The 27,739-nt window shown below is 40.9% G+C and overlaps 1 protein-coding gene across 2 annotated transcripts in view; it reads left to right on the top strand.

The window, feature by feature from the left end:
• The first annotated feature begins 604 nt into the window (after nucleotides 1-604).
• TAF1 (TATA-box binding protein associated factor 1) overlaps nucleotides 605-27,739 on the top strand; it is a 29,751-nt gene continuing 2,616 nt past the window's right edge. The window contains exons 1-37 of one of the 2 annotated variants that reach the window (XM_032196037.1): nucleotides 605-745; nucleotides 846-963; nucleotides 1,465-1,581; nucleotides 2,543-2,662; nucleotides 3,300-3,373; nucleotides 5,449-5,667; nucleotides 6,101-6,319; nucleotides 6,501-6,702; nucleotides 6,997-7,113; nucleotides 7,353-7,520; nucleotides 7,717-7,844; nucleotides 8,003-8,110; nucleotides 8,919-9,092; nucleotides 9,196-9,369; nucleotides 9,454-9,558; nucleotides 10,714-10,914; nucleotides 11,700-11,841; nucleotides 12,353-12,483; nucleotides 12,892-12,972; nucleotides 13,367-13,516; nucleotides 13,669-13,788; nucleotides 13,964-14,139; nucleotides 14,769-15,010; nucleotides 15,897-16,104; nucleotides 16,580-16,745; nucleotides 16,897-17,108; nucleotides 17,372-17,480; nucleotides 17,669-17,767; nucleotides 19,082-19,259; nucleotides 20,730-20,797; nucleotides 21,170-21,292; nucleotides 22,355-22,447; nucleotides 22,523-22,607; nucleotides 23,118-23,185; nucleotides 23,267-23,383; nucleotides 27,161-27,259; nucleotides 27,538-27,688. In XM_032196037.1, the coding sequence (XP_032051928.1) occupies nucleotides 620-745; nucleotides 846-963; nucleotides 1,465-1,581; nucleotides 2,543-2,662; nucleotides 3,300-3,373; nucleotides 5,449-5,667; nucleotides 6,101-6,319; nucleotides 6,501-6,702; nucleotides 6,997-7,113; nucleotides 7,353-7,520; nucleotides 7,717-7,844; nucleotides 8,003-8,110; nucleotides 8,919-9,092; nucleotides 9,196-9,369; nucleotides 9,454-9,558; nucleotides 10,714-10,914; nucleotides 11,700-11,841; nucleotides 12,353-12,483; nucleotides 12,892-12,972; nucleotides 13,367-13,516; nucleotides 13,669-13,788; nucleotides 13,964-14,139; nucleotides 14,769-15,010; nucleotides 15,897-16,104; nucleotides 16,580-16,745; nucleotides 16,897-17,108; nucleotides 17,372-17,480; nucleotides 17,669-17,767; nucleotides 19,082-19,259; nucleotides 20,730-20,797; nucleotides 21,170-21,292; nucleotides 22,355-22,447; nucleotides 22,523-22,607; nucleotides 23,118-23,185; nucleotides 23,267-23,383; nucleotides 27,161-27,259; nucleotides 27,538-27,688 (5,188 nt within the window). In that variant the 5' untranslated portion in view covers nucleotides 605-619. Of the gene's footprint in view, nucleotides 746-845; nucleotides 964-1,464; nucleotides 1,582-2,542; nucleotides 2,663-3,131; nucleotides 3,374-5,448; nucleotides 5,668-6,100; nucleotides 6,320-6,500; nucleotides 6,703-6,996; nucleotides 7,114-7,352; nucleotides 7,521-7,716; nucleotides 7,845-8,002; nucleotides 8,111-8,918; nucleotides 9,093-9,195; nucleotides 9,370-9,453; nucleotides 9,559-10,713; nucleotides 10,915-11,699; nucleotides 11,842-12,352; nucleotides 12,484-12,891; nucleotides 12,973-13,366; nucleotides 13,517-13,668; nucleotides 13,789-13,963; nucleotides 14,140-14,768; nucleotides 15,011-15,896; nucleotides 16,105-16,579; nucleotides 16,746-16,896; nucleotides 17,109-17,371; nucleotides 17,481-17,668; nucleotides 17,768-19,081; nucleotides 19,260-20,729; nucleotides 20,798-21,169; nucleotides 21,293-22,354; nucleotides 22,448-22,522; nucleotides 22,608-23,117; nucleotides 23,186-23,266; nucleotides 23,384-27,160; nucleotides 27,260-27,537; nucleotides 27,689-27,739 lie in introns of both variants that reach the window. The other variant, XM_032196036.1, reaches the window with a different exon arrangement.

Genomic DNA, 27,739 nt, shown 5'->3' with positions numbered 1-27,739 from the left:
TGTGTGAGGGGTGTGGAGGGTGTGTGGGGTTGGGGTTGCGTGGGGGATTGTCTGGGGGGTGTGTGGGGTTGGGGTTGTGTGGGGTGGTGTGTGGGATTGTCTGGGGGGTTGGGTGTGGGGTTGGGGCTGTGTGAGGTGGTGTGTGGGGTTGTTTCTGGGGCTGTGTGGAGGGTTGGGGCTGTGTTGGGGGGCTGTGTGTGGGGTTGGGTGTGTGTGGGGGGGGCTGTGTGGGGTTGAGGGTGTGTGTGTGGGGGTGTGTGGGGTTGGGGGTGTGTGTGTGGGGGTGTGTGGGGTTGGGGGTGTGTGTGTGGGGTTGGGGGTGTGTGTGTGGGGTTGTTTCTGGGGCTGTGTGTGGAGTTAGGGTTGTGTGGGGGGCCGTGTATGGGGTTGTTGATGGAGTTGTGTGTGGGGTTGGGGCTGTGTGGGGCGGTGTGTAGGGTGTCTGGGGCTGTGTGTGGGGTTGGGGCGGTGTGTGGGATTGTTTCTGGGTTTGTGTGTGGGGTTGTTTCTGGGCTGTGCTCGCTCCCGTTGGGGCCGCGCGGGGCCGCTGTGCCTCCCGCTCCCCTCAGCGCCCGGTTTCCGTTTCCGTCCCCGTCCCGGTGCCGCCACCGCCTCAGCGATGTCGGACTCGGAGAGCGAGGAGGAGGCGGATGGCGGCCGCGCCGAGCCCTTCTCGCTGGCCGGCTTCCTCTTCGGCAACATCAACGAGGCGGGGCAGCTGGAGGGGGACAGCGTCCTCGACAAGGTGCGGCGGGGAGCGGCGCTGAGGGGAGCGGGGCGGCGGGGGCCGGGGCGGCGGAGGGGCCGCTCCGAGCTGTGTGGCGGTGTCCCTCTGCTGTCCCCAGGAGTCCAAGAAGCACCTGGCCGGCCTGGGGGCCCTGGGGCTGGGCAACCTCATCACCGAGATCACCGCCAGCGAGGACGACAGCCCGGAGGCGGACGGAGCCCACCTGGACGAGGAAGGTCGGGCACCGGGCACCGGGGGGGCTGTGGGCTCAGGGCCCTGCTCGGAGGGGAGGAGGGCAGCGAGGTGGGCACTGCCTCGGGTCCTCTGCCAACGGGCTGGCCTTCCTGCGGGTACCTGAGCGAATCCCACATCATCTCCCAGCCCCTTGTGCACACATTGTCTTTTATAGTTAATATTTTAACTTCTCTTTGTCTCTTCTGGCTCATAAATATACGTATGTTTTCCCCTACATTCAACTCCTAAGCCTAATTGAGTAATTGGAAAGCATTTTCTTTGTTAAAGCTGGTTACTTACCAAATTCAAGGTGAAATTCAGAGCTCTTGGAGATTTTGGGTGGAATAAAGGGGAAATGTTCCCTTGGGAAAAGTTAATCAAATGTTTTTATTCCTCTAAGAAAAAGAAGCAGAGGGGGAGGATTCATAAGTACGTAGCAAAGTCAGGTGTTAGTAATATGCATTAAGATAAAGCTTTGTGTGACTAGATGTTTTTCTTCATAGGTTGGGTTAAGAGCACAGAAGATGCTGTTGATTATTCAGATATTAATGAAGTGGCAGAAGATGAGAGCCGTAGGTATAAGCAGGCAATGGGCAGCCTGCAACCAGTTCGAAGACCAGGTAAATGGCTTTAGCATTTAGCATGTACAGCTCTAGCTAGTACAGTGTGTTTTGGGCCAATTGGTTTAACACTGGTTCTGTTAAATGTGTGTTGTTGTGCCTTTTTGCTCATTGTTTCCAGAATCCAATATAAGCTTTTGTGAAACCGTATTCACTGGATAAAGCCACTGCTTAAGACTTCCTTTTTTAAGAAATGAGTTTTTCATCAGAGTTAAACTACACTCTGAAGAGAAACTAGCGCCCTTCTTTTGCCATGGGGTCTCCTGCAGAGAATGCTAATACCTGCTGATATTTCTTTAACCTGTGTTCTTAGGAAAAGAGTTATGTGGGAGGTCAGGTATTTCTCAGAGATAATCAACGAGTTGAGGTCCTGATCTCTTGGAGAGTAACTTCAACCATAACCTCTCTCTCTCCTTTTACCCCAATTTCTTTTTCTAAAGCGACTTTCTCCAAAAGGCACTTCAGTTCTTCTGTTGGTCCCAGAGATCTCTGTCTAACAGAAACAGGCTTTTCCCTTTTAGGAGCTGCTAGTGCAAATGCTAAATCTTTGCTTATTCCTGAAAGCTGCTTTACGCTTAACCTTTCTGTTGTCATATTGTGGCTGGTTGGGTGTAAGGTTGACCATGTTTTTCTTACATCTTTAGCAGCTGTTTTCTCTCTACAAAGTGTGAATAGCAGAATATATATACATATATGTATTACAAATACTGCAGCCTGCTTTCTGTCAACTTTTTCTCCCCTGTCCCACTCTTTCTTAAGTTCCAATATTGCAAATGAATGTGCTGAACTGGTAAGAGGTTTGCATCTAGTTATGAAATAAGAATGGTCTCCTTGCTAAGCTAATGAGGGGACGTGGTCTTCTCAACAGATTGGGACACATGTGAGATTGTACAGGTGGGGAGGTTGTCTGGTTCCCTTTTATTGTCAGCTTAATGTGCAGTCTTGTCTTCTGACTGGTTAGATGAAGATGAGGATGATTATGATGCCGACTGTGAAGATATCGATTCCAAGCTGATGCCACCGCCACCACCACCTCCAGTACCTGGAAAGAAAGAAGATGAAAAGGATGCAGCTTCCACTGGTGAGTGAGGACTTTCTTCTTCCCTCTGGCAATGTGAATGTCTGAAGGAAGCAAACGTTGCTGTGTAGCAGTTCATTCTGTGGCAAGGACCCATCTGTCTTCAAAATTCTGTCTGCAGACTGCGTCTGAAGGTGGGTCTTTGTCCTGTTACACAGTGTTATAGGACTGTCTGAGATGAGCTCATGTATAAAATACGGGGTAAGGTATTATATTTCTAATGACTGTTAAAATACTGATTTTTCACAATCAAATTGCTTTTTTTTTTTATCTCATCCTATCAGTTGTGGCTGGGAAATTCACCTGGAACGCTTAGGATAAAATGAAAGGTTATACCAGAATGGTACTCGTAACACCTACAGAGGCTTGATTTTTGCATAACTTGGTATAAAAAGTAGATGTGGCATTATGGGCTTGTACTAGGGGACAGGGAGGAAACCTGTTTGTTTATGAGGTGCTTGTTCTATTGTAGTATCTGAAGATGGAGACGGTATCATTTTGCCCTCCATCATTGCTCCTTCCTCTGCTGCCTCCGACAAGGTGGATTTCAGCAGCAGCTCTGATTCTGAGTCAGAGATGGGACCTCAAGAAGCCAGGCAGGCAGAATCCAAGGAAGGCAAACTCACACTTCCTCTTGCAGGAATCATGCAGCGAGATGCTACCAAACTGTTGCCAAGTGTTACAGAGCTCTTCCCGGAATTTCGGCCAGGCAAGGTATTGTAAAAAAATATATGAAAGTGACAGCAATTCTTATCATATGAGTCCTCTGAGAATAAATCGTATAGTATTAAGGGTATGTAGTAGGAAATTGCTTAGATGGTCTTGCTCATCTTGATAGTTTGTGTTTCAGTTTCTGTTTCTGTGTCATGCTGTTTCCAGATTGCTTAACACGTAATGCTTTTCCTGACATCTCAAAGAGCCTCTTTAAAAGTGTCAAATAAATCAGGGTGTGAAATAATGTTTGCTGCTCTCTAAGACCACAGTTCAGACCTGTTTGTGAAAAATGTTTTTCTGCTTTCTGGCATTTCTGCCAAATCTGTGCCTCCCTTCATGCTGTTCTGAACTTGTGGACTTCTTGAAAAAAATTTGCAAAGTCTGTATCCTTTACTTAATTCTCCCTCAAAACCTCTCTGAGTATGGAACAGAGATGAGAACAATATCAAGTTGGTTGAAAGAATGATTTTAACTCTTTGCTTTTAACTCTCAACTCTTTGCAAAATCTAAGCTCTTTCCTTTTATTACTAAGCAAATTTATTCCTATACTTTTAAAAATGCTCTCAAATAGCAAATGTAGTTGTTGTATTTCAATAATTATTTTTGAAACTTTTAAAGCTGTCAAGAGGAGAAGAAAAGTTGGAAGGAGAGTAAAGACAAGCTTATGATTGCCAAACAGATGGTTGTCAGCTGGGATAACTTGGATTTATGCATGCCTCCATTGTAGTCTTTGTATAAGACAAGCAACTTACATATTTAAATATCATGTTTTAATGAGTTAGATAACTAACCTCTGTCTATTAGAAATCCATGTGAATCTTGAACACAGAAGTTAGACCTTATCTTCCTCTGAAGCTCTTCATGCTGTCTTAGCTTTAGCATATTTGGTGTTTTCTGTTACCTTTTTTTTTTAAATCAGTTATTTGTATATTAATTTATTTGGTGCTCAGCATGTAATGTCGGGGGCTGATTCAATGTTGAACATGCCCAGTTGGTGCAGAAATCAGCGCGAGCTGGCAGTGTTGCAAAATTTTCGTAATTAATTCTTGATCACTACTAGGACCAGGAAAGCTTGAAATCCTATACATTTGTCTGTGAGGATTGGTTGATGTGTGAGAAGGTGTGTGTTGATGTATCACTGTTTTTCTTGATGAAACCACTTAAAATAGCGTGTGGACAGAGAAGCACACTTTGTTTCATTAAACTGTTGGCAGCTTACCTGTCTCTGAGATGTTAGCCCTTGGCTCTTTGAAACTGGCCAGAGGGTAAAGAAGTAATCTGGGGGAGTCTTGGAAAGACAGATAACAAAGATGTGGGCAGAGATGGACAGAATGGTCATATAATTAATAGGATGTGTTTTTACAAACCTTTGGTTCTAATTCCCATTTCCTAAATCTGTCAGTTAATTTGGTAATGATGTTTTCCCTCTTCACAAGAGTGCTCTGAAGAAAAAATTAATGGCGCTTAAAACCCAGCAGTCATAATCATAGCAGGAAAAAAAAGAGAGTTTATCATTATCATTGGTGCGGTTTATGGAGGTTCCTGTATGCATACAGGGAAGCTGCATTGTGATGGAAATAAAAATAAATGCATTTTTTCTGGAGTATCTGTTTGTATCTGGTTGCTTAAGAAATCTCTGCTTTATATAACTGCCTTGTAGCTTTACCTGTTTTGCTTATCGTTTTATCATGTCGTCTTCAATCTCCATATGTCTTTCTGAAGGTTGTGATTGTTAAAGATGAAAATCAGAATTTTCAGGTGGTACTGTACCACATGTCCAATATGTAAAGGCAATCATCACTGTGTTAACATTCCTTTGTGTCTGGAATTACCTTCATTTTCAAAAGTAATTGTTCTTAATGTCAAACAGATGGATCAGAAACTTATTTTCAAGTATGACAATGAGATTGTTGTTTGCAGTAGGAGCTGGAATTGTAGAACAGGCCAAGCCTCTGAATTTGAGTGCTTTCCTTCATTATTGGTTTTTCAGGTGGGGAAAAGAAAGACAAGCATTCCACACTGTTGTGTTGTTTTTTTTTCTCCTCTGACCCCCTTCTGTTTTTTTCCTATTCTAGGTGCTGCGTTTCCTCCGTCTCTTTGGCCCTGGAAAGAATGTTCCATCGGTGTGGCGTAGTGCCCGAAGGAAGCGCAAGAAGAAGCATCGGGAGTTGGCACAAGAAGTGCAGATACAGGAGGGTGAAGTTGTAGTTGAGAGTGGAATGGAAGGAAAATCTCCCTGGGAATATGAGTTTGCTGCTCCTCCCCCTCCTGAGCAGTGCCTTTCCGATGATGAGGTGGGATATCTGAGACTTAGGGAGGGTCGCCAGCTAGCACTGGGGGTAGTAGTGGATTGGACAGCAACTTCTAGTGTAAAGAGCTTTTCCTCCGAAATAAAACTGGAGGACAGGGTTGGCTTGTATTCCAGCTATGCAGAAGCTCCTCTCCAGATACTAGTCAGTGACTTCAGGTGATTGCTTCTTACTGAGAAGGCCGCGTCCATGGTAAAGGATCAATAGGAGAGCTTATCCTCTTTGTATCGAGAAGAAATCTGTGTTCTTGGAAGTCTAATTGCAGAACGTTCTTAAGGCAGCTAGTAAGTATGGAAAAGCACCTCTTAGAAATACTTTGCTCCGCTGAGAATGAGCTGGGAAACTTGGAAGGATAAACCTGTAACTGATACTTAGATAGACCATCAGTGTAACTGCTCCCTCCTTTGCTGTGCTTCAGATTACCATGATGGCACCTGTGGAATCCAAATTTTCCCAGTCAACTGGTGACACAGACAAAGTGACAGATACGAAGCCTAAAGTGGCAGAATGGCGCTATGGCCCCGCGCAGCTCTGGTATGACATGCTGGGAATCCCCGAGGATGGCAGCGGATTTGATTATGGTTTCAAGCTGAAAGAGAAGACAGAGCAGGAGGTTAAAGGACAGGCAGATGAGAGGGTAAGAGGGGAACTGTGAGGGAAGGAGGGGAGATGTGTGTGGCTCTGAGGATTTCTGATGTCAGAGCTTGGTGATGGGCTGGTGGATGGCTGTGCAGCATACAAAATGAGACTTCTATTTTTTCTCCTTTAAATTGAAAATATAAGGGCAATACAGGTCTTGAAGTATTCTTTTCTTGCAGGATGGAGAGTTGACAGATGAGAAGGATGATCTGTTAGCTGATGAGCACTTCCTTATGGTGACACAGCTCCAGTGGGAGGATGATGTTATCTGGAATGGAGAAGATGTCAAACACAAAGGAACTAAAACACAGCGAGCAAGTCTGGCAGGCTGGCTGCCATCAAGCATGACTAGAAATGCCACTGCATACAATGCCCAACAAGGTAAACAATGATCTGATACAAACTGTAACTGAGCTGTCTCATTGCATGCTTTCCTCTCGAGTACAGAATATAATTCTATCAGGAAACATTTTTGACAAAAGCACAGCTCTGCTCAGAATTCTGAGTCTCTCTTTCTTTCTTAAAACAGAGTAGGTCCCTACTGTTAAAGAAAATACCAACGCTGGCTTTTTTCTCTCCATTTGGAATACAACTCTTAAGTTCTGATTTAAGGCAATGCGGCACCCCTCTAACACTGATTCAAGCTAATGTTACTTTTGTTTTCCTCTTCTCTAGGGTTGAACCGCAGTGGCTCTTTGCTCAATCCACCTATTCCACTAGCACAGAAACCAAGCGTAGCAGGAGTTCTAGGTATAGCAAAGGGCAAAGAGAAGCAGGCCCCCGAGCAGCAAGGTAATGAAGATGTTCATCTTCACCCTATGAATAGGTGCATGTAACGTACTTCTCTGTAGAGCTGTTTCATGTAATAGTGGGGTACTTTTTTGGTAACAAGCTGTAGATAAAATGGGTTGCATGTTTGCTCTAAAACTTTGTAGAGGCCCTTCTATTTCATTCTTAGACATTTTGTGTTTCAGTGGAGCAAAATCTCTAAATATTGTAGTGTCTAAAACTATGACTTACGATTGTTGCAGTTTCCCTGGATGAAGACAAGCCCTGGTACTCCATTTTCCCAATTGATAATGAAGAGTTAGTGTATGGCCGTTGGGAAGATAATATCATCTGGGATGATCAGGCAATGGAAACCTATTTGGATCCCCCTGTCTTGACGCTTGATCCAAATGATGAAAACATAATTCTAGGTATGTCTATGGCATCCAGAAATTTGACTCATATGGGAAAATGCAAGGGGGAGGAATGTGGGAGGAGGATAGTCACCCCAGAAACTGAACAAAAAGGCTAACAGGCCTTGACCAAGCTCCAGTTTAGTATGAAGTTGTGGTGCTGAAAAGAGAACGCTAGGAAGAGCACCCTACAGTGTGTTTGCTTGTCTTTTAGAAATTCCTGATGAAAAGGAAGAAATGACTTTGAACTCTCCATCCAAGGAGAACAAGAAAGAATCTTCTTTAAAGAAGAGTCGAATCCTGTTGGGAAAAACTGGTGTCATCAAGGAAGAACCACAGCAGGTAGCATAAGCTTTAGCATTTTGCAGGTTGGGAATGACCTGGAAGGAGTGTGTTTCTTTGTTTTGGGGTTGTTCTGTTTTTTTTGTGGTTTTGTGTGTGTGTTTGTTTGTTTGTTTTTAAACTCTCTCTCTCTCTCTCTCTGTTTAATATTGAATTAGAACATGTCTCAGCCAGAGGTGAAGGATCCCTGGAACCTCTCCAACGATGAATTTTACTACCCCAAACAGCAGGGGCTTCGAGGAACTTTTGGAGGCAACATCATACAGGTAGTCACAGTATTACTGGATATAGAGTGAGAGGGGGAACGTCTTGGTAAGGAAGTTTCTAGCTGAAAGTGGGATTGAGGATTTGTAGAAAAAATAGAACTTAGATTACAGCAGGTCAGTTCAGTATTCATGTGAGATACTTTTTAATGTTAATCAAAATTTTTAGAAAGGAGTTTGAACTAACTTTTCTGGACTGCCCCATCAAAGTGAGGTATATATGCTGTATCTTGCTTTAACATACTTGTCTTACTTCTGTTTAGTGTTTCTTTCTGCACTATTCTTTCTGAAGCCTTTGTGGGAGGGAGAGAAGTGATGCAAATAGTCAAGAAGTGAAGCTGTGCTTCTTCTAGTGTGTTTTCTAATCTGGGTATTATAAAAATAATTCAGATAATGATGAATTTCAGCTACTGCTTACTAGCTTTTGGTGAAGAGGTCATGATATTTTCCTCCTTAATTGTGGTATTCAGGGAGGCTGTTCTGTAATGGAAAAAATGTATGTAATCCCAAATGCGCTTTTTTGCCACTGGTACAGATAATGGTTTGCAATCATCTCGCTGAGTATCCTTTAAAACAAAAGTAAAATAGTCTCTGCCCTGAAAGAAAAGATTGAATATATGGGCCTAAGCACTTCTTGTCAAAGGGTAACGTGATTTCAAGTGAATTTGAGTGCACTAGTATTAGTACTATTACTTCCCGCAGACCTACAAATATTGCTAGGTTCTGTTATAAAGGTCAACAGGATTAGAAGATGACCTTGGTTTTGCGATGATACGTGTCATTCTTAATACCTAATTTGTTCCTGTGCCAGCACTCTATCCCAGCAGTGGAACTTCGCCAGCCGTTCTTTCCCACCCATATGGGTCCTATGAAGCTCCGACAATTTCATCGGCCTCCCCTGAAGAAATACTCTTTTGGTGCCCTGTCCCAGCCAGGACCCCACGCTGTGCAACCTCTGCTGAAGCATATAAAAAAGAAAGCTAAGGTACGATTATTGCTCTTTGTATGGGATGTCTGCTGTGGCTCCATTTTCATGGCAGATCTAGTGAATGTGCTGTTTCCCTAATGCTGTGTTTTCACTGGCACAGATGAGAGAGCAGGAGCGTCAGGCTTCTGGCGGGGGTGAAATGTTCTTCATGCGCACACCACAGGACCTAACTGGCAAGGACGGAGATCTTATCCTTGCTGAATACAGTGAGGAAAACGCCCCTTTAATGATGCAGGTTGGCATGGCAACAAAGATTAAAAATTACTACAAAAGGGTAAGTATGTAAGTTTTGCTGTTGGACACAGATTTTCTTCTGCTTCTTACTGAGCACTAAATGCACTTTCACTGCATGTTGCAGAAACCTGGCAAAGATCCGGGAGCTCCAGACTGTAAATATGGAGAGACTGTTTATTGTCACACTTCCCCATTCCTGGGTTCTCTGCATCCAGGCCAGCTACTGCAGGTGAGAAATACAGGCATGCCAGATTGAATTTCATTTCCTGTTTTAAGTCTCCTTGTTTACTAATAATAATGCAGTTCTTCATTTTTATTTTTTCTCTCTGTGTTGTATGGTTTTCAAAATTTTATAGGAATGATAGGAGTTGCAAGAAATGAATCTTTCCTGTTTTTCTCAGTAGTGGCATTAGAAATGCTGCTGTTAGAGAGGCCTTAATAGAAGGCCAAAACTGTTTGAATGTTGGGGAGCTCAGTTAAGTCAGTCAGCGAGGGGACAGAAAAACATGGATTTATCATGGTCGAGGATGTGTAAGCAATACCTTGTGTGTTCTTTCTGAGAACTGCACTGTTAATTTTCTGCTTTATGCCAGTTGGATACTAATCAGGTGAGAATTCTGCTATCACGAGCCTTTCTGTGTTGTTGAAATGCATACAGTTGAGATGGGGAGACGAGTTAAAAATGTTTTAAGGACCACATCGTTACAAAATCCATGATAAATGTGAAAATAAATCAATTCCAGTTAATGCTAGCTGCTATTGCTGCAGGAATAATTCTGTCCACACTGTACCACAGGAAAAAAAAGAAGTGAAAGTTGGTGGTAGAGATTCATCACAGAACTGACAATGTTAATTGTTCAAGCCTAAGAGGACTTCATTGTGGATAAGCCAGGACTTCTTGAAGTCTCAGTCTGGTGCCTCCTTGGTGCCTGTTAAAGCTTTCTTACCTTTAAAGGCAGAAATCTGCTGCTCTCTGCTTTTCTGGTTAGGTTCTTACAACCTTGGTTTCTGAGCATACTCTTCAGTTTTGCTTCTATTGCCTTCTCATTTTCCCAGGTTGTAAGTGTATCTTGGGATATATTCCATGGTTATAGCGTTCTTCTGCATGTGTGTTCTTTCTGTCCTTTTTAAAAGGTCAGTCCAAAGAGCCCTTCAAACTCTTTCTGCATTTATTCTAGGTTTTATTATGCTTTCTTGCTTCATCTTTGGTTATTTGTTGAATAAGCAAGGAATGTTCTGACTGCATGTCTCTGTATATTGTGTTATAAACGATGGTGTACCATTAGAGTGATTGTGTATGTTTTTGAAATCTTTTTCATAGACGGTGTTAAAGAGAATTTGATCAAAACCCAACTTTCAAACCTTGATTTATTTCTCTTGTTAGGCATTTGAAAACAACCTTTTCCGGGCCCCTATCTATCTACATAAGATGCCTGAAACAGATTTCCTGATTATCCGGACACGGCAAGGCTATTATGTTCGAGAGCTAGTGGATATTTTTGTAGTTGGCCAGGAGTGCCCACTTTATGAAGTACCTGGTCCAAACTCTAAACGTGCCAACACCCATATCAGAGATTTTCTGCAGGTATGTGACAGGGACAGTTTGGGGGCTCTGGGGGGTCTTTGAAGAAAGCCCATAGCGTAAGCCTTACTTGGACAGCCTTTGTTTCAGAAACTCAGCCTGCTATGGCTGCTTTTTTTTCTGAGGTGAGAGATGTTAACCATACAGAGAATTTTCATTGTCTTTTAACTAACAATTTATAGCATAATTCTTCTGTTTGTGTCTGTTAAATATGTGATAGAGGCCTTTTATTAGCCAAGATAAAAGCTGATAACATTATATCAAAGTATAGGGAAGTGAAGAAATTAGAATAAACACTGAAATTGTTATGCTCTATAAAGTGACAATTACATGGATTTTTAAGGGGTGATTATGAGAGATTGTCGTGGTACTATCAGCACAGAATGAAAATTGCTTTGTCAGCCTTTGTTAAGGCAGTTAACAAAAGAAGTTAAGCTTTGAGACTGTTAGTGACCATTCAAATAAGTATCCCCAAATTTAGATGTTGGAAAAAAAAATCTAGTCATTTAGAGTTAATTAAATTAAAAATTACAACACAAGAGGTATTCTCAGAGCTGCAAAAACCCTGCTATTCTCAGAGTTCAAGTTTCTGTTCCAAAGCACGAACATTCCTAAAGGGATAATACAGAAAATTTCAAGACAAATATGTGTCTTGGAAAACTTTACTAGGTAAACTTATAGGAAACAATGGGTTTTAAGTAGGAATTCTGAAGTAGTCCCTGTAGAAATAGCATTGTCTTTGCAGCTTTATTGTCTTCTTTCTTCAGACTTTACGTTTTGTTCTGTAGGTTTTTATTTATCGCCTCTTTTGGAAAAGTAGAGACCGTCCTCGGAGAATTCGCATGGAGGATATCAAGAAAGCCTTTCCCTCACACTCGGAGAGTAGCATCCGAAAGCGGCTAAAGCTTTGTGCTGATTTCAAACGCACAGGTATTTCAAGATTTCATGTGGATGTTGCTAATTGCTTCCCAGCCAAGCCATTCTTTGCTGATCTTGGAGTTTCAAACAAAGCAGGAGGGGGCAACATGTCATGATAAACCATTTATGAAAATACCTATTTGAAGATCTAAAATGTAATCTGATTTTTTTTTTTTTGTTCCAGTTTATAAGAGTGCACTTTTGGCACAAGTGTGCTTGATAGTAAGAAATGAATACAGCTTGGACAGTTTTTGTAACCCCTTGGGTAATGATGTGTGCACTGAATGAACGTGAATGTATGAGAGTTTGGGGTAACAGCTGCTGAGCTAGGGGGAGTGTTGATTTGGACAAATGCAGAACAAATAAACCCAGCACTTTTTTTAGTTTAAGTGTCACAGATTTGTAATACTTGTTCCTTTTGCCAGCATCACAACAAGATAACAAATCTTGAAATACAGTAAGGATTATGATGGCATTTAACACTTACAGCAAACTATTCTGTTTGATCTCTGCATCTTTTCAGGGATGGACTCAAACTGGTGGGTTTTAAAGCCAGATTTCAGATTGCCAACAGAGGAAGAGATCAGAGCAATGGTATCCCCAGAGCAGTGCTGTGCTTATTACAGCATGATTGCAGCTGAGCAGCGCTTGAAGGTAAACATTCCTTGTAGGCTATAAGGCAAGTTACTGACAAGTAGTTCTGTGAAGGATGCTGCTAGGAAACACCTACCTAAAGCTAATTTTTGCTATGCAGTGGGCAAATTAGGCCCCAGCCGACTGTGCAACTTGCTGAAATTTCTGCTGCGTAAAAAGGAAGTTCTCAGTGAGCCATTGTGGTTTTATGCCTATTATTTAGATGTTGTGTTAGCTATGCTTAAAGGTAGGAAAAAGAAGTTGGGAGCACGGGCTTACTTTTCTATCTCTACAGCAGAAAGTAAACAATGTATGATGGGATTGGGAAAAAAATGTGTTTGTTTTTTGAAGTAAAGTATAATTAATTTCTTTCTCCAGTAACCTTTTTAAGACTTCGGGTTCTCTTTTTTTTCTAATATTTTTCTGTAGGATGCAGGTTATGGGGAGAAATCCTTCTTTGCACCAGAAGAAGAGAATGAAGAGGATTTCCAAATGAAGATTGATGATGAGGTCAGAACAATATAATAGGCATATGTGCTCATACATTAGTCTGCATGGCAGTAGAGAAATGAGGTATTTAAAGAACTAATTTCATGTAGGGTTTGGTATATCAAATGGTCGTGCAGCTCTCCTGGGAACTCATATTTGCGTAAGTTCACCTTTGCTTGGGTATCCTTCTTGCCATATCCTTTTAGGAGTAGGCTTTTTGCCTTAAATGCCTGTTAGGAATTATCTAGCACTTTGGTTCTCCATAAGGGCAGCTGAAGGATGAAGACATGATGAATTCATTCTCCTTATGTCAGTTGAAAAATTCTTAGTATGACTTGAGAAATCCAAGATAAAAAACTTAGGAATTATGCTTGGTGGTAGGATTGTGAGAGCATGTCTCTCTTCTTGCTGGCAGGTGCGCACAGCCCCGTGGAACACCACACGAGCCTTCATTGCTGCTATGAAGGGCAAGTGTCTTCTGGAAGTGACTGGTGTAGCAGATCCTACTGGCTGTGGGGAAGGATTTTCTTATGTGAAGATTCCAAACAAACCAACGCAGCAGAAGGTATCGTTCTCAAGCTTGGGTTGGACAAGAAGCAGTAAGTGAGAAGTCGTGCAAGATAAATATGGGGTATTGGGAAGAGAAAATATCTGAAAATGATCTTAGGAAAGATTATTATGTGAAGACATTCATAGGCTGTACCTTTCTCTGAACAGGATGACAAGGAACCCCAGCCAGTGAAAAAGACAGTGACTGGGACAGATGCTGATCTGCGTCGACTTTCACTGAAGAACGCTAAACAGCTGCTGCGTAAATTTGGAGTGCCTGAAGAGGAGGTGAGCACGACCCAGTAGTAAATAAATATGGGGTTCTCTTCATTGCTGGATTCAGCAGTAGATGGTGGAAGGGACATATACTTTTCTGCTCACATGGAAAGGAGTTGAAATCCACAGTCAGTTACCTCAGATGCATGCCTCTAAGGCCATTTCTGTTGTGTCTTCCTCTTTACAGATAAAGAAGCTGTCCCGGTGGGAAGTGATTGATGTGGTACGCACAATGTCTACGGAGCAGGCTCGTTCAGGGGAAGGTCCTATGAGCAAATTTGCACGTGGATCTCGGTTTTCTGTAGCAGAACATCAAGAGAGATACAAAGAGGAGTGTCAGCGCATTTTTGATTTGCAAAATAAGTAAGTTCTTATCTGATGCTTACAGCCTTGAACCCCACCCTGTCCCCACCTTAGAAGTCCAGAACTATGAATGCCTGGGGCTCTCTGATATGTAGTCGTATAGATGTTGATTCATCTGTTTGGGTTCACAAAACACAGAGAAAGAGGGCTTTGGTTGTTACTGTTAACGTAAGAGTTAGCTGTAATGTTTGGCTGTTACAGACCTTTTGAGAAGGTAGAATGCACAGCCTGCCACAGAAATTAGCATGAGATGTTCCACAAATCAGTTCACCAGTCATTTTCCTTTCTTTCTTCCCTACTTCTTTTTTCTTTTTCTTTTCTTTTTTGCCATAGCTCTGTTGGGTAACAACTACCAATTTTATGTCCTATTCCTTAGAACTGCCAGACAATTCATGCATTATTCCTTGCTCTGGCAAGCTAAGATTGTAGAGAGCATATAGTACTCTTGATGAAGAGATTGAGTTGGAACAATTGATCATTTGGACATGGAAATTACAAGAGGACTGAGAGGGGAATACATTATGCTTATTAGTGATTTGCAACATGAACTTTGAAACCTTTGTGTCACTTTTACTTTGTGTCCCTGATTTTTCTGGAGTAACTGACTTTCAAGGTGCCTCCTGTTCCAGGGTTCTGGAATCCACTGAGATCCTCTCAACAGACACAGACAGCAGCTCAGCCGAAGACAGTGACTTTGAAGAGATGGGAAAGAATATTGAGAATATGTTACAGAACAAGAAAACTAGTTCTCAGCTCTCTCGGGAAAGAGAAGAACAGGAACGCAAGGAATTGCAGAGGATGCTTTTGGGAGAAGACAGTGGGAATGACAAAGAGAGGGGCAAAAAGGACAGGAGAGACAAAAAGGGGCTGTGTAAGTAACTGCAACAACCAGAATATGTCTGAAAAGGATGTTGAATGCTGTCAGGCTGCAATGGGTGCTGATCCTGCCTCTCAGGAAAGTGTGGATTCCTCAGTATGAATGTACAGCCATGCATATCTAGGTCTTTTTGCTTTTCCTGAGCAGTTACTGTCTGAACATAAGTTTAAAGTGTTGTCCTTGTCTGGTAGCTTTGGTTATTTTGAAGTATAAGCTCACTCTGGTATTTCTTTAGGTATTTACTTCTGCTTGTTGTTGTTGTGTGTGTCCCCTCGTTTCCTCCCCCCCGCAACACTTATTTTTGAAGTAATTTTCCGAAGATGGGTTCAGAAGTAGAAGAGTGTTCTTGCAACCAGTCTGTGGTACTCTAATTGGATCTTGTGTATACGCAGCTGTATTTGTCAAACAGATAGGCACAGTACGTAGGCTGATAGCAATGTCTGTGATACTGTGTGCTGTAGCAGTGTGTAATTTGTTAATTGGAGGTAAATGAGGTAGTTGGACAGCTGCCAGACTTGGATCTGCTGTAGACTTGTGTATTTCGTGTGTTCTGAGAGACAACTTGACATGTCCCTAGCTGGCAGCAGAAGTGACCTGTGAGCGAGCTGTGTGAAGGTTGCTCATAACGTCAGTTCCTTTGCATGTGTGTGAGCAAAGTGGAGCTCTGCTGAATCTGGGTCAATGTTATTTTTGCCGTTGAAAACCCAGATTGGTAATTGTGATTTGTGGAAGATTGAAACACGTAGGTTTGCCTTAAGTTTTCTTGAATTTGTATCTTGGAAGTTTTTAAGCTAGAGCTGTCTTTACCATCTTTAATCAATAGTGTTTCTAAAGCATGGAAGAAATTAAAAGCAAATAAAACACTCTATTTTAACATCAGCTTCAGGAGCTTCAGCAAACTCTCACAAAGATGATGACACTGCCTCTGTAACCAGCCTTAATTCCTCTGCCACTGGCCGCCGCCTCAAAATCTATCGCACGTTTAGAGATGAGGATGGAAAGGAATATGTGAGGTGTGAGACAGTTCGAAAGCCCTCTGTTATTGATGCCTACTGCCGAATACGGACTACAAAGGATGAAGAGTTCATGTAAGACCTCTAAGATTTTTTTCTCCTTGCCTCACTTTTCTGTGTCTAAGTTTTAAAATACTGGAAATCTGATTTAGAAGCACATTCTCTTCTGTGTCTGAAGTCCTTGGAGTTTGCACTTTTGATATATGAAATTCAAAACACTGTGCAGAGTGGCACTAGGCATTCTATTTTTATGGCATCTAAAGCCATGCAGTTTTGGTTAAAGATTGAATAGCTGAAACAAGGAGATTATTTTATAACCTTAATGTTATTTATAGTATATTTATGCTAGAAAACTGTGTTTTATTGAAGTCCGAACAACTTGAATCATGTTGGAAGCTAAAGAACTTAACCTTAGATACCCTGGCTCCTCCAGTGTTCTGTGATAAAGATTTAAGTCCCAAGAAAATTCAGTACCAGGTGAAAGGAAAACACCTGGTAAATCATCAACTCAATTGAAAAACTTTTGTTTTTGGTTTTTGTTTTTCCTCAGACGAAAGTTTGCTCTATTTGATGAACAGCACCGTGAGGAAATGCGGAAGGAGCGGCGTAGGATCCAGGAACAATTAAGACGGTTAAAACGGAACCAAGAAAAAGAGAAACTGAAGGGCCCTCCAGAAAAGAAGCCCAAGAAAATGAAAGAGCGTCCAGACCTAAAAGTAAGCGTATCCACATGTTAAGCACGCTAACGAATCTTGGGTATTGGAGAAGTGTTTTGTTCTGACTAGGGGATTTTAATGATCCTCTCTGCCTCTAGACTGGGAGTCTGTGTATAAATTCTGATCTGTCACCTTTCCTATATCTTTGTAGCTGAAATGTGGAGCGTGTGGTGCAATTGGCCATATGAGGACTAATAAGTTCTGCCCTCTTTACTACCAAACAAATGCCCCACCTTCTAATCCTGTTGCAATGACAGAAGAGCAGGAGGAAGAGCTGGAAAAAACAGTCATTCACAATGATAATGAAGAACTCATCAAAGTAGAAGGAACAAAAATTGTCCTTGGAAAGCAACTGATTGAGAGGTAAGGGAAGAAAGTTACAGATAGGTAGTAAGAAAAAACAATTTAGAGCTTAGTGCAGAATATACACATGCATATTAATCACAGCATTTTGATTGTATTTTTGGTGTTGCAGCAGGTGGGATTTTGATTATGGTTTTGGTGTTATTTTGGTTGTGTCTTTGATGTTATGGCAGATGGGACCATGGCCACTACTAAGGGGGGGCTCATGGGTTTGATTCACAGCAGAGCTAGAGGAAGTTTTATACTGTTTTGTTTTTACCTAGTGCGGATGAGGTTCGCAGGAAATCACTGGTTCTGAAGTTTCCTAAACAGCAGCTTCCTCCAAAGAAGAAGCGGCGAGTAGGAACAACTGTTCACTGCGACTATCTGAATGTGAGTGAAGGTGTTCCTGAGCTGATTGTGGCATATCTGCTTCTGTTTGTATCAGCTGCTCAGTTCCTTTAATACTCCTGTGTGTCCTCAGCATGCAACTACAGACACTTACTAAATACAAAGATTTCTTTATATTAATGTTTTGCATTTTAGAGCTGCCTTAACAGTTCTGTCTCTGGTTTCTTTAGCGTCCTCATAAATCCATCCACCGACGGCGAACAGATCCCATGGTGACACTGTCATCCATCTTAGAGGGCATCATCAACGATATGAGGGATCTTCCTAATGTGAGTCTAAGTTAAGAGGCCAAAAACCTGCCTTAAGCAGCACAGCTGAAATGACACCAAACTTATGCTACCCTTTCCTCAGATGAGTGTGTCACCCCTTTTTCCCCTGCACTGACTGTGCTTCCTATGGGGACTCTAAACTAGTATTCCTTGATGGTTTTATTCCTGGTTTTCTATGTTACTCTATTGCAAGTGGTGGTTGGGAAAACTGAATCATGTAGGTTGTCTCAGTTGTTTGCTAGGTAAGGCCTCTGAGCTTTGCGAAAGTGGTTGTGGTGTTTTAGCACAGAAAGAATCATGTATTTGCTTTATCTTTCTGCGTCAATTGGATAGATTTGGGAAATAGCTTTTCCTCAGAACTTTGTACGTTTTTCAGATTGCTCTCGGCTATTATGAGCGTGTTGATTTCTCCTGCAGTCGACAGAAAATAGTTCTCAGTGTTGATTTACCACGTATGCTTAACAGGAACACTGTAAATCTTGTTCATAAATGCAACTCATGTTGTAGTCTTCCACCTACAGAAAAAACACTGATTTCTTAATGTCAGTAGATGGGCTTACGTTTGTTTCATATTAAGGGAGTTATTTTTTCATTTATAAGAACAAGGAAATTATTTTAAAATACAAGAATAAAGCTTGCTTACGTATGAGCAATTCACATTAAGGTAGCATAATCAATGAGAACAAATTGCTAAGAAACTAATGCATCTTTATGTCTGTTTATTGGAGGACAACTTTATTCCAGTTCTTTTGTGTTACTTTATAATTTATTTCAGTTCAGAATCTTTTTGAGATGCAAATGTCCATATCAGAAAATAACGTTGAATAGTTCTGTATGGATACATATTCAAAACCTGGGATGTGTTTTTTCAACAAAACTAGAAAAAAATCTACAGCACTCTTTGTAGCAATATGGACTTCTTTTTGTGTGTGGCAGTGGCAAAAGCTGTTAAGAGTGCTTCTCTGTTTCTTACTTCAAATTTTACCAGAAATTTGCAAAATCAAAAGGTTAAAGTGAAAATTTGTGTTGAAATGAGAATTTAAAGGTGCAGTTTCTTGACTACTGTTATGCATAACCAAAAATTTCATCTGAGTCATCCGAGAATACTTATCAGAATGGTATTAAAGAACATTTTTAAGAAAAAAATGATAGCCACCATGGAGCTGAGCGCATCCTATTTTCCTTGGTGCAATTAAAGAAGTGATTGCGTAAAAGCTTTATACGTTAGTACTTGTTAAACTATGCAAGTTAAACTGAGATTAACTGTGCTAGTACTATGTTAACAAGCGTTCCTTTTTCTCTTTTCATCCTCAGACATATCCCTTCCACACACCAGTAAATCCAAAAGTTGTCAAAGATTATTATAAGATCATTACTCGGCCTATGGATTTGCAGACACTGCGTGAAAATGTTCGTAAGCGGCAATACCCATCACGGGAAGAGTTCAGAGAACACCTGGAACTAATTGTGAAGAACAGTGCGACATACAATGGTAGGCTATTAACAACGTAGGGGAAGTCTGTTTCTGCTAATGCTTTTACTTTTAGAAATAATGAGAACAAGAGAAGAGCAGAATAAGGTAACTGTCAGATGACAACAGTAAATAACGTTTTCCAGATATACATGAAGGACTTCATAACTGTCAGTGGACTAAATCATAAATAAGAAAGTGGGCTCCATCACTGAAAAAAAAAATCTGAATTATGACTGTAATGTAGTAATTGAAGTTCAGTTAATAGACCTACAAATGGCTGAAGAAATTGGTGCATGCGTTAAGTCAAACTGCACTGAAGCAAGGTTCTGCATATCCCCTTAATATAGGGTGAAGCTAAAGAAAGCATCATTTTCAGTAGACTGTTATGAGCATCTTTTCTTTCTTCTTTCAAGATATGGATTGGTGGGGAGATACTTGTGAACTTATGTTCTCAATATTATGCTATATTGAAGCAAACGCTGAATCTTTCAATAGAAATGGGAATAATTCATGCTTTTTGGAGCCATTGCCTTAGAACATGCAGCTCTGAGTATAGCTTACTGTAATGATTTTGCATTTTTTAGTTCTTAGTTGCAATTTTTCCTTATTTGGGAAGGTCAGAAAACTAGCTTAAAAAAATTAGAAGCATAGATTCTGCAGTAGAGCATGAAGCTGCTGGGAAAAAGTGCTGATTCATTGAGCAACTATAGATCAACTGTATTCCAACTGCTAATAGAAAAGTCTTTGTCCAAAAAGTATTCATTTGGCAGCTAAAAATCTCCCAGCTGTGTTGAGTCTCTCTCTGGGCTGCACAGCAGTCAGAGTGATACTGACAACACTGGTTTTGTGCTTTTATTGCTTCCTTGTCATTATTTTTGACAGCTAAGTCCCTGTTTTATCCTAATTACAGAGATTTTTTCATAGCTCTGTTGCAAATACTTTTTTTTTTTGGTCTGAGGAATCATTAAATTATTTAAATATCTGTGGTTTTCTGAGTATTCCGTGAATGTCCATCTCACTTTCCTTAACAGTTCTGCTCTACTGACTGGTTTTAATGAAACAAACAGATATTTTAAGGTTTATACTCTGAAAGCTCAGAAGAGTTGGAGGGCTTAGTGGCCAGTCTTCCATAGCCACAGCTGCTTTCCCATATGGTTTCTAAAACTTAATAAAATGTATACCAGAAGTGTAAATATTTGCTACAAATAACTGTTTCCTGTCATAAAACCCATTCTGAACTTCGATAATTAAGCATATTGAGAATATATTTGAGAATAGACTGCTAACTGCAACAAAAATATAACCTTTATTCCTAAGCATTACTGGTTAATTCTTATTGTTGGTCTTTCTAATACTTTGAAATATTACACTGTCAGAATGTATTCATTGATGTGGTTTGGTGGTTTTTTTCTTACTTTTCTCCTTTTGGGTTCTAAAAGCTTCCATCGGGGCCAGAGTTGTCTCACTGGACTTGCTGTGTATTTGCAGGGCCGAAGCACTCGCTGACTCAAATATCTCAGTCCATGCTGGACCTGTGCGATGAGAAGCTAAAAGAGGCAAGTCCTGTGAATGAGTTGAGATCAGAGTGGAGAGGGAGGGGTGGTCAGTGTGTTTGAAGATAGAGGGCATGAGTAGGCAAAAAATGGGGCTTTAAAAAGGAGACAATAAGGGAACTTTGTTTTTCATAAGGCATATTTGAATTTTTACAATTTTAAACAGTTCATGTTGGAGTCTCTCTCAAAAAATAGTTGTTCGTTCGTTACTCTAGTTACTTTATCTTGTGTGCAGGCTTATATCTAGGCTGTTACCCTCTGTTAAGTACAAGGGTCTTTATAAAAAGGTGAAAGGGAATCTCTTTGTAACAGTGTTCTGATATTAACCGTTATTAATCTAGGGTCAGTCATTGGTATTCCGAATTTCTATTGCAGAAGGAAGATAAACTGGCTCGATTAGAAAAAGCAATTAATCCCCTCCTGGATGATGATGACCAAGTGGCCTTTTCCTTCATTTTGGATAACATTGTCACTCAAAAGATGATGGCAGTTCCAGATGTATGTAGCTTAACTAGAGAGAGAGTGTGTGTGTGTGTGTGCGCGTGTGATGTGCAAAATATTCTGATTATAGTCTACTGGCTGTGTAGTCTAGTGGCATATACATCTTGTGGCTGTTAATGCACTGAAAAAAAAAAAAAAAAAAAAAAGTGCTGCGTCAGGGTGCTGGCCTGTAATTTTCTGGCTGGCAGACATTCCTGTACTGACCCCATTCACTGGAGTAACGGAGCAGAAGTGAAAGCAGGGTTCCTGTCCTTTTTCCTGCGGCTCTTACTCCTTAATAATGCTTACTTCGGCCTCTCATTAGTAGAAAGTTACTGGCTTTCATTAACAGTTTTTATTGTAGAACACATTTTTCTCCTACTGATTTCAGCACTTTCTTTTGTCAATTGCAAAGTGCTCTGTGCAGTTTGCAGGTGCAAACCAAACACAAGCTGACTTCTCATTGATCAAGTCCACCCAGTGTTGTACCAAAAAAAACCCACTTTAACCAATAAAACTGATTTATCTATGATGTATACTCTGTATGGAGTAAAAAGCAAGAGACTGTAGTGATTAGTCTGAATGCCTGTTTCCTTTAATACTTTGGTTCCATTCTCTGTTCATTTCATTTCTGATGTTTAGAAAAATATTTTAGAATTTTCCTGTGCCATCATGCCATACTGAGCTGTACAAACTATTTATAGCCCCCCGTTGTGAGATTAGATCTGTTTGTTTACTGTACAATGATTTTTCTTGCTGAGTACTCTAGTTGTATTGTGAAAGAAACAGTGCTAGTAAATAGAAAAATCTCTTGTATGATTATTATTTTGTATTACATATTACACTATCAAACAGGTATCAACAGGCCTAGTTAAACTAGTTACTAGTTACAACTAGTACATTTTTATTCTCTGTCTCCCCTGAAGTTAATTTATTGGATTCAAGATGCCATGTGGTAAATACTTCCCGTATGCTTTGAATGTTAATCTATTCTGGAGACTTGCTTTATGAAATTTGTAGCTCAAACTGTAATAAATTTACATGGAAGCTTTCTAACCTTGTCTGTTTTCTTTCTTTCAGTCTTGGCCATTTCATCATCCAGTTAATAAAAAGTTTGTTCCTGATTATTACAAAGTCATTGCCAATCCAATGGATCTGGAGACCATCTGCAAGGTGTGTAGCATGAACTGAACAGGCACTTGAGAAATGTTTAGACTTGATTACTTACTGAGTGACGATCTCTTGCAGAATATCTCCAAACACAAGTACCAGAACAGGGAGACTTTCCTGGATGATGTTAACCTCATCCTTGCCAACAGCATTAAGTACAATGGTAGGTGGTGAAAATAAGGCTTCAGCCTTCTTCTGTCCTTAAATGAATATATCTGAGCACCTGTTTTCTAGTGTTGTCAAAGCCTGAAACTATAAATCCTGAGCTTGATTGCTTCTTTCCTTTCTTGGTGAGAAAGGAGATGCTTAAACAGTAATGTTTTTGCTGTCACATGGTGCCTTATTTACTATTTTGCTCTTTGGGGTAGTTACATTTCGGAAGGATTTCCTGCTTGTGCACTACACGTTTCTCTTTCAGTGATTTGTTTCTGGGAATTTACTTGAAGCTGACATGGTACAACTTTCCCAAATAATATTTTTAATGCTGGAACAAACTGGTTGCTCTTTGTTAGCGGAATGTGAACCCTGCCTTATGTTTCTCCTTAAATCAGAAAGTGGTGGGATTTAGGGACCTGTCTTATCAGAGCTGTGTAACCAAAAACAGTCTTTCTGTCTCACCAGCTGGCACTGAGCAAATGTCAGAATGCATAAAGAGATTTGTTTATTACTACAGGGCCAGACAGTCAGTACACAAAAACAGCCCAGGAGATCGTAAACATCTGTTATCAAACTTTAGCTGAGGTATGTGGACGAGTCTATTGTAATATTTTTGTATGTTTGAGTTTTCTGTTCTGTAACCTTAGCAAACTTCTTTGGTCTTAGTACGATGAGCACCTGACTCAACTTGAGAGAGACATCTCTACTGCTAAGGAAGCAGCGCTAGAGGAGGCAGATCTGGAAAGTCTTGATCCTATGACCCCTGGTCCCTACACTCCACAGGCAAGTGATCACACAAAGTTTTCTTTTTTTTTTTTTTTTTTTTTGTTTCTATGTTTTTAAGTTTCAGTTTCCTGGATATTTGATCTTGAGGTGCTTCTTGTTTACTGTTCTCAATCAGTCTGCAGTATATCTTTTAGGCTTTTTTTTTTTTTCCTTTAGTTTTTATTCTTGACTTGGGCTGTTTGGCCGTTTTTAATACCATCAGCAAAAATTTTCTTTCACTTGGAATGACAGACTCATTCCTGAAAAACAAAATTGCCTTTGTGGTATCAAGGTCAACTTAAATTCTTATTGCTGGAAATGCTTATTGCTTCTCTGATTTGGAATCTGCCTGATAAATTAGGAAACAGTTCAGGGAATGTCATCCTAGTGTCTGAGGCGTGTCTTTTGTTTCTTCAGAAAAACTATTGAAGTTCACAAGCCCTGGATGATTGGTTTGCTAATATCTGAATGATCAAAATCTGAATGTTGTATTCCCAGTGTAGGAAGGCAAAGCTTTTGTTGTAGTTATTCTGTATGTACCACCTGTGGATGACTAATTTTTCTATTCTGTGCATGTCTGATGCGATTGCATCTGGAAAGTTGCATTTAATTTTAGTTAAGTCAGAGCAGAAAAGAAGGTCTTGATGTTCAAGAACAATTTAAGGACCTATGAAGATTACGTTTAAGAAAAACAGGTTTAAAATTTTTATAGGCAATACATAAACAAAGGTTACATGGCTGGAGCCAGAATAGCAGTCTAAAAATTGTGGGTAATATTTAGTGTAACCAGCCTTTCCCACCAAAACAAACAACAAAAAATACAAACACAACCCATGTCACCAAAAAAAACAAACAAAATAAGTGCCATTCAAGAAGCTAGAAGGAAATTGCTAGGAATGATGATTTTATTTAATGGGGTGGGAATACTGAAACTGAGTGACGCAGAAAAGACCTCCTGGGCAGTGCGAAGTGCCAGGCAGCAACGGAGTCTTTGGAGATTAGTTGTTGGAGCAATACTGATGCATTTCAACCAAGATTAAACGGAATGGAGAACTATCCCGATGCCTCAGAGAAACAGGGGCTAAAATAGCATTCTCCTCTCCGTCTGATGGTTTCCTTCCCACGAGCAGTGTTATCTGTTCTGATTTTTTTCCAAGTTGGTGATCAGGAGAGAGGAAGAGAGGCCTGAGCAGTGAATTGCTTATTAGTTGTCTTTTCTCCTGCTCCATCTCTGAGAGCTCCTTCTCTCTGCTTGCTGAAACAAGCGCCTCCCCTGAACTTGTCATCTGATGGCCACCCTTTCCCCGTGCTTCTTGGCTGAAGGTACATTCTTGCTTCCCACACTCCCAAACTTGTCACAGATGGCAGGTCTGCTGATGGTTGCTTGGCTTTCGTTCAAGTGTAGTTGTGATGACTAATACTTATCTCCCCATATGTGTCTTCAGGAGATGGACTCCAGGATATAAAAAGCAAATACAGCAAGTAGAGAGCTGTCTATGGTTTACATGTCTGTTTAAATTCTTAGGAAGCCTGTTTTGCCTAATTTAAATGGTATTACTTCTGCTTTTAACATTTGTAGGGTTGTCATGATATTTAAACTGTGTATTTAAAAGGGCATTGCATCAAAATCCTAATCTGTACTTCCTCATTAACTGTTCGAAGGTCAAATTGCATGCAAACTCCAGGCTTTTGGAGCACTTTATCCAAACCTCTGGTTATCTCTCGTGTTAGTTTTAGGGAATCTTGAGACAGTGATTTACACAGAATCGATTGAAAGTTGAAGCTCTGCTATTTCAATATGTGATAAAGTATTTTTTTTCCAGTTCCGATAGCAGTGTTTGTGGTTACACCACTTCCATTGTAGACACATAAAAAGGGCCATACTGAGTCAAACCAAAGGTTGATGTAATCGAGTCTTCTGTCTCTGGCAGGGACCAGAAGTAAGTGGATGCAAAGGTACGGTGGTGATTCTTCTTACAGTGAGGCCCTTCTGGCAATTGGCAGCTCAGGCACCTTAAACTGGAGTTGTGTCTGGACCAGTCTTTATGAGCTGCAGAGAGGCCTATTCTCTATAAACCTGTCTAATCCTTCTGGAGTCCATTTACAATTCTGGCCTCTGCAGGACTGCACTGCATAGAAGTACTGCCTTCCATTTTAAAATCTGTTATTTGGCAAACTTCAAACCTGAGGTTGAGAGCCATGCGTTTTACCATCTTTGATCTTCTAAGGATAAATGTTTATTTTGTTGAACCAGTGTTTAGTAATATAAACACTGGAAAACAAACACACTTTGCATTTAGTTCTGAAATCCCGGTCTTGCCTCTCTAGATAGTATTTTAGTGCCACTTCAGTGCCTGAGAACATAATATGTCCTGTTTCCCTGTGTTGGCCACTTCATTTGTATGATACCAACCCTTTCCTCAGGATGCTTCAGTCTGTCAAGATGAGAGCAATTTGCCTGCTATGGACACTCCTTTCACAACCCCGGAGAAGCGAGGAACTCAGAATCCTCCATTTTTTCCTGTGCTTGGAGAGTTGGGTTGTATAAGCAAATTACTGAAAGGAGGCAACTACTTGGTAGGAAACAGGTGACAAAAATCATCAGGCTTCCTGAGCAGAAAAGGGAACCTGTTTCCAAAGCTGTGTAATTTCCTTCATTTTGAGTGCTCTGATGGGAAAGCAAACAAGTAAAGAGCACTGGGAAATTTGACACTGTAAAAGAATCTGCCTAAGGCCAGATATTTGTTTGCTTCACTACTTCTGGGAGTAGAAACCTGGTGACTCACACTGCGGAGTGCTAATATGCAATCCCTTATTGATTCTGAATAGGGAAATGGTGAAGTATATCCTACAGTTTTGGAGGACGATAATTAGCTTACTGTGGTTTCATCCTGTGGTGATTACAATCTGTACAAACACCTAGGAAGAGATAGGTGTAGGCTGCCACTATAGATACATTCTTGTTGTAAAATAAAAAAAAACCTGACAGGTTAAAGGTATTAAATCACCACACATGAACTGGTTACAGTAACCACAGAATATTTTTCTTAGTGTTTACTCTGTATTAAACAAGAAAAAAAAACAAAAAAGTATGTTAGAGGAGAAGGACTAGCAGAAGGAGATAAAGTAATACAGGCATGAAAATTAAATGATCCGGAGGAGAAAGGAGGTGAGGAGGGCCATGAGATTGAAGCTGGTACCATAAAGACTAGGGGAGCTGTTCTGAGCAATCCAGACCAATAGATATTGAATATGAATGGTTCCATTTATTATTTCAGTTGTCTGTGGCTTTGAGAATGCCTTCTAGATTCGGAAGTTCTTCAAGTGTTCTGTAGATTTCCAGTTTAAAGTCTTTAGGACAGAATCTGCATTTCCTTTCTACCTTGAACTCGTGGTGACTGGGGGAAGAATGGAAGAGAAGGGCAGGAGAAAAATTGTTGGAAACAGATGTTCGTTTTGAAAATATCCCACAAAAACATTCACTTTTTAAGATCTAGTGATCTTTTCCAAAAATAGGCTAGGTAAACAAAGAACTTGGACACTTTTAAGGCTGGAAACCTCCTTTTCGCAGATGAGCACATCAGGTAAAGGTGTGTGGAGACTGTGTGCTCTCTGATCTTGGAATAAAGAGAGAGGGTCCTTGCTCTGAGAGTGAGATAAATACATATTTCCCCCCACCTTCCCACCTCCCTTGTTTCCCTACCCATCACCGTGGTCTGGATGTCCGTCATACCCTTTGGCTTGTGTCGAATAGCACCTTCCTCAATGGTATTGCTATTTGTGTTCCCCATTCAGATGCGCCAGGGGCGAGGTAGGCTGGGCGAGGAAGACTCTGACGTAGATATTGAAGGGTTTGATGAGGATGATGATGGGAAACCTAAGACTCCAGCCCCAGTGAGTATATTTCCAGAAACCCAGCCAGTCTATGTGTTGACTTGTGTCCTTGTGGTGGAAGTCTCCATAGAATAAGGGTTGTCTTCTGTGTCTGGCACCCTGAAAGACAGCAGTATTCATAGCAATAGCTAGACACTTAACTGTAGTGTTAAATGTTAGCATTATGAAGTGAGAGAATACTTCGGAGGGAACTGTATGATAAATAGGAGGCATGTGCTGGAAGTGGCAGTAGTTTATATGTTGCTTGATCTTCACTGTCCCTGTGCTGTATGACCTAGGAAGTTGAAGATGCAGATGGTGACCTTGCTGATGAAGAAGAAGGATCAGCCCAGCAGCCTCAGGCCAGCGTCCTCTATGAAGACTTGCTCATGTCAGATGGAGAGGATGATGATGATGGGAGTGATGAAGAAGGAGATAATCCTTTCTCGTGTATGTGTCCTTTGCTATATAAAAAAGGTTGAATAGGAACTGGTCATTCAC

The sequence above is a fragment of the Aythya fuligula genome, chromosome 13 (assembly GCF_009819795.1).
Source record: "Aythya fuligula isolate bAytFul2 chromosome 13, bAytFul2.pri, whole genome shotgun sequence".
Lineage (NCBI taxonomy): Eukaryota > Metazoa > Chordata > Aves > Anseriformes > Anatidae > Aythya > Aythya fuligula.
This window is presented reverse-complemented; position numbering and strand designations above follow the sequence as displayed.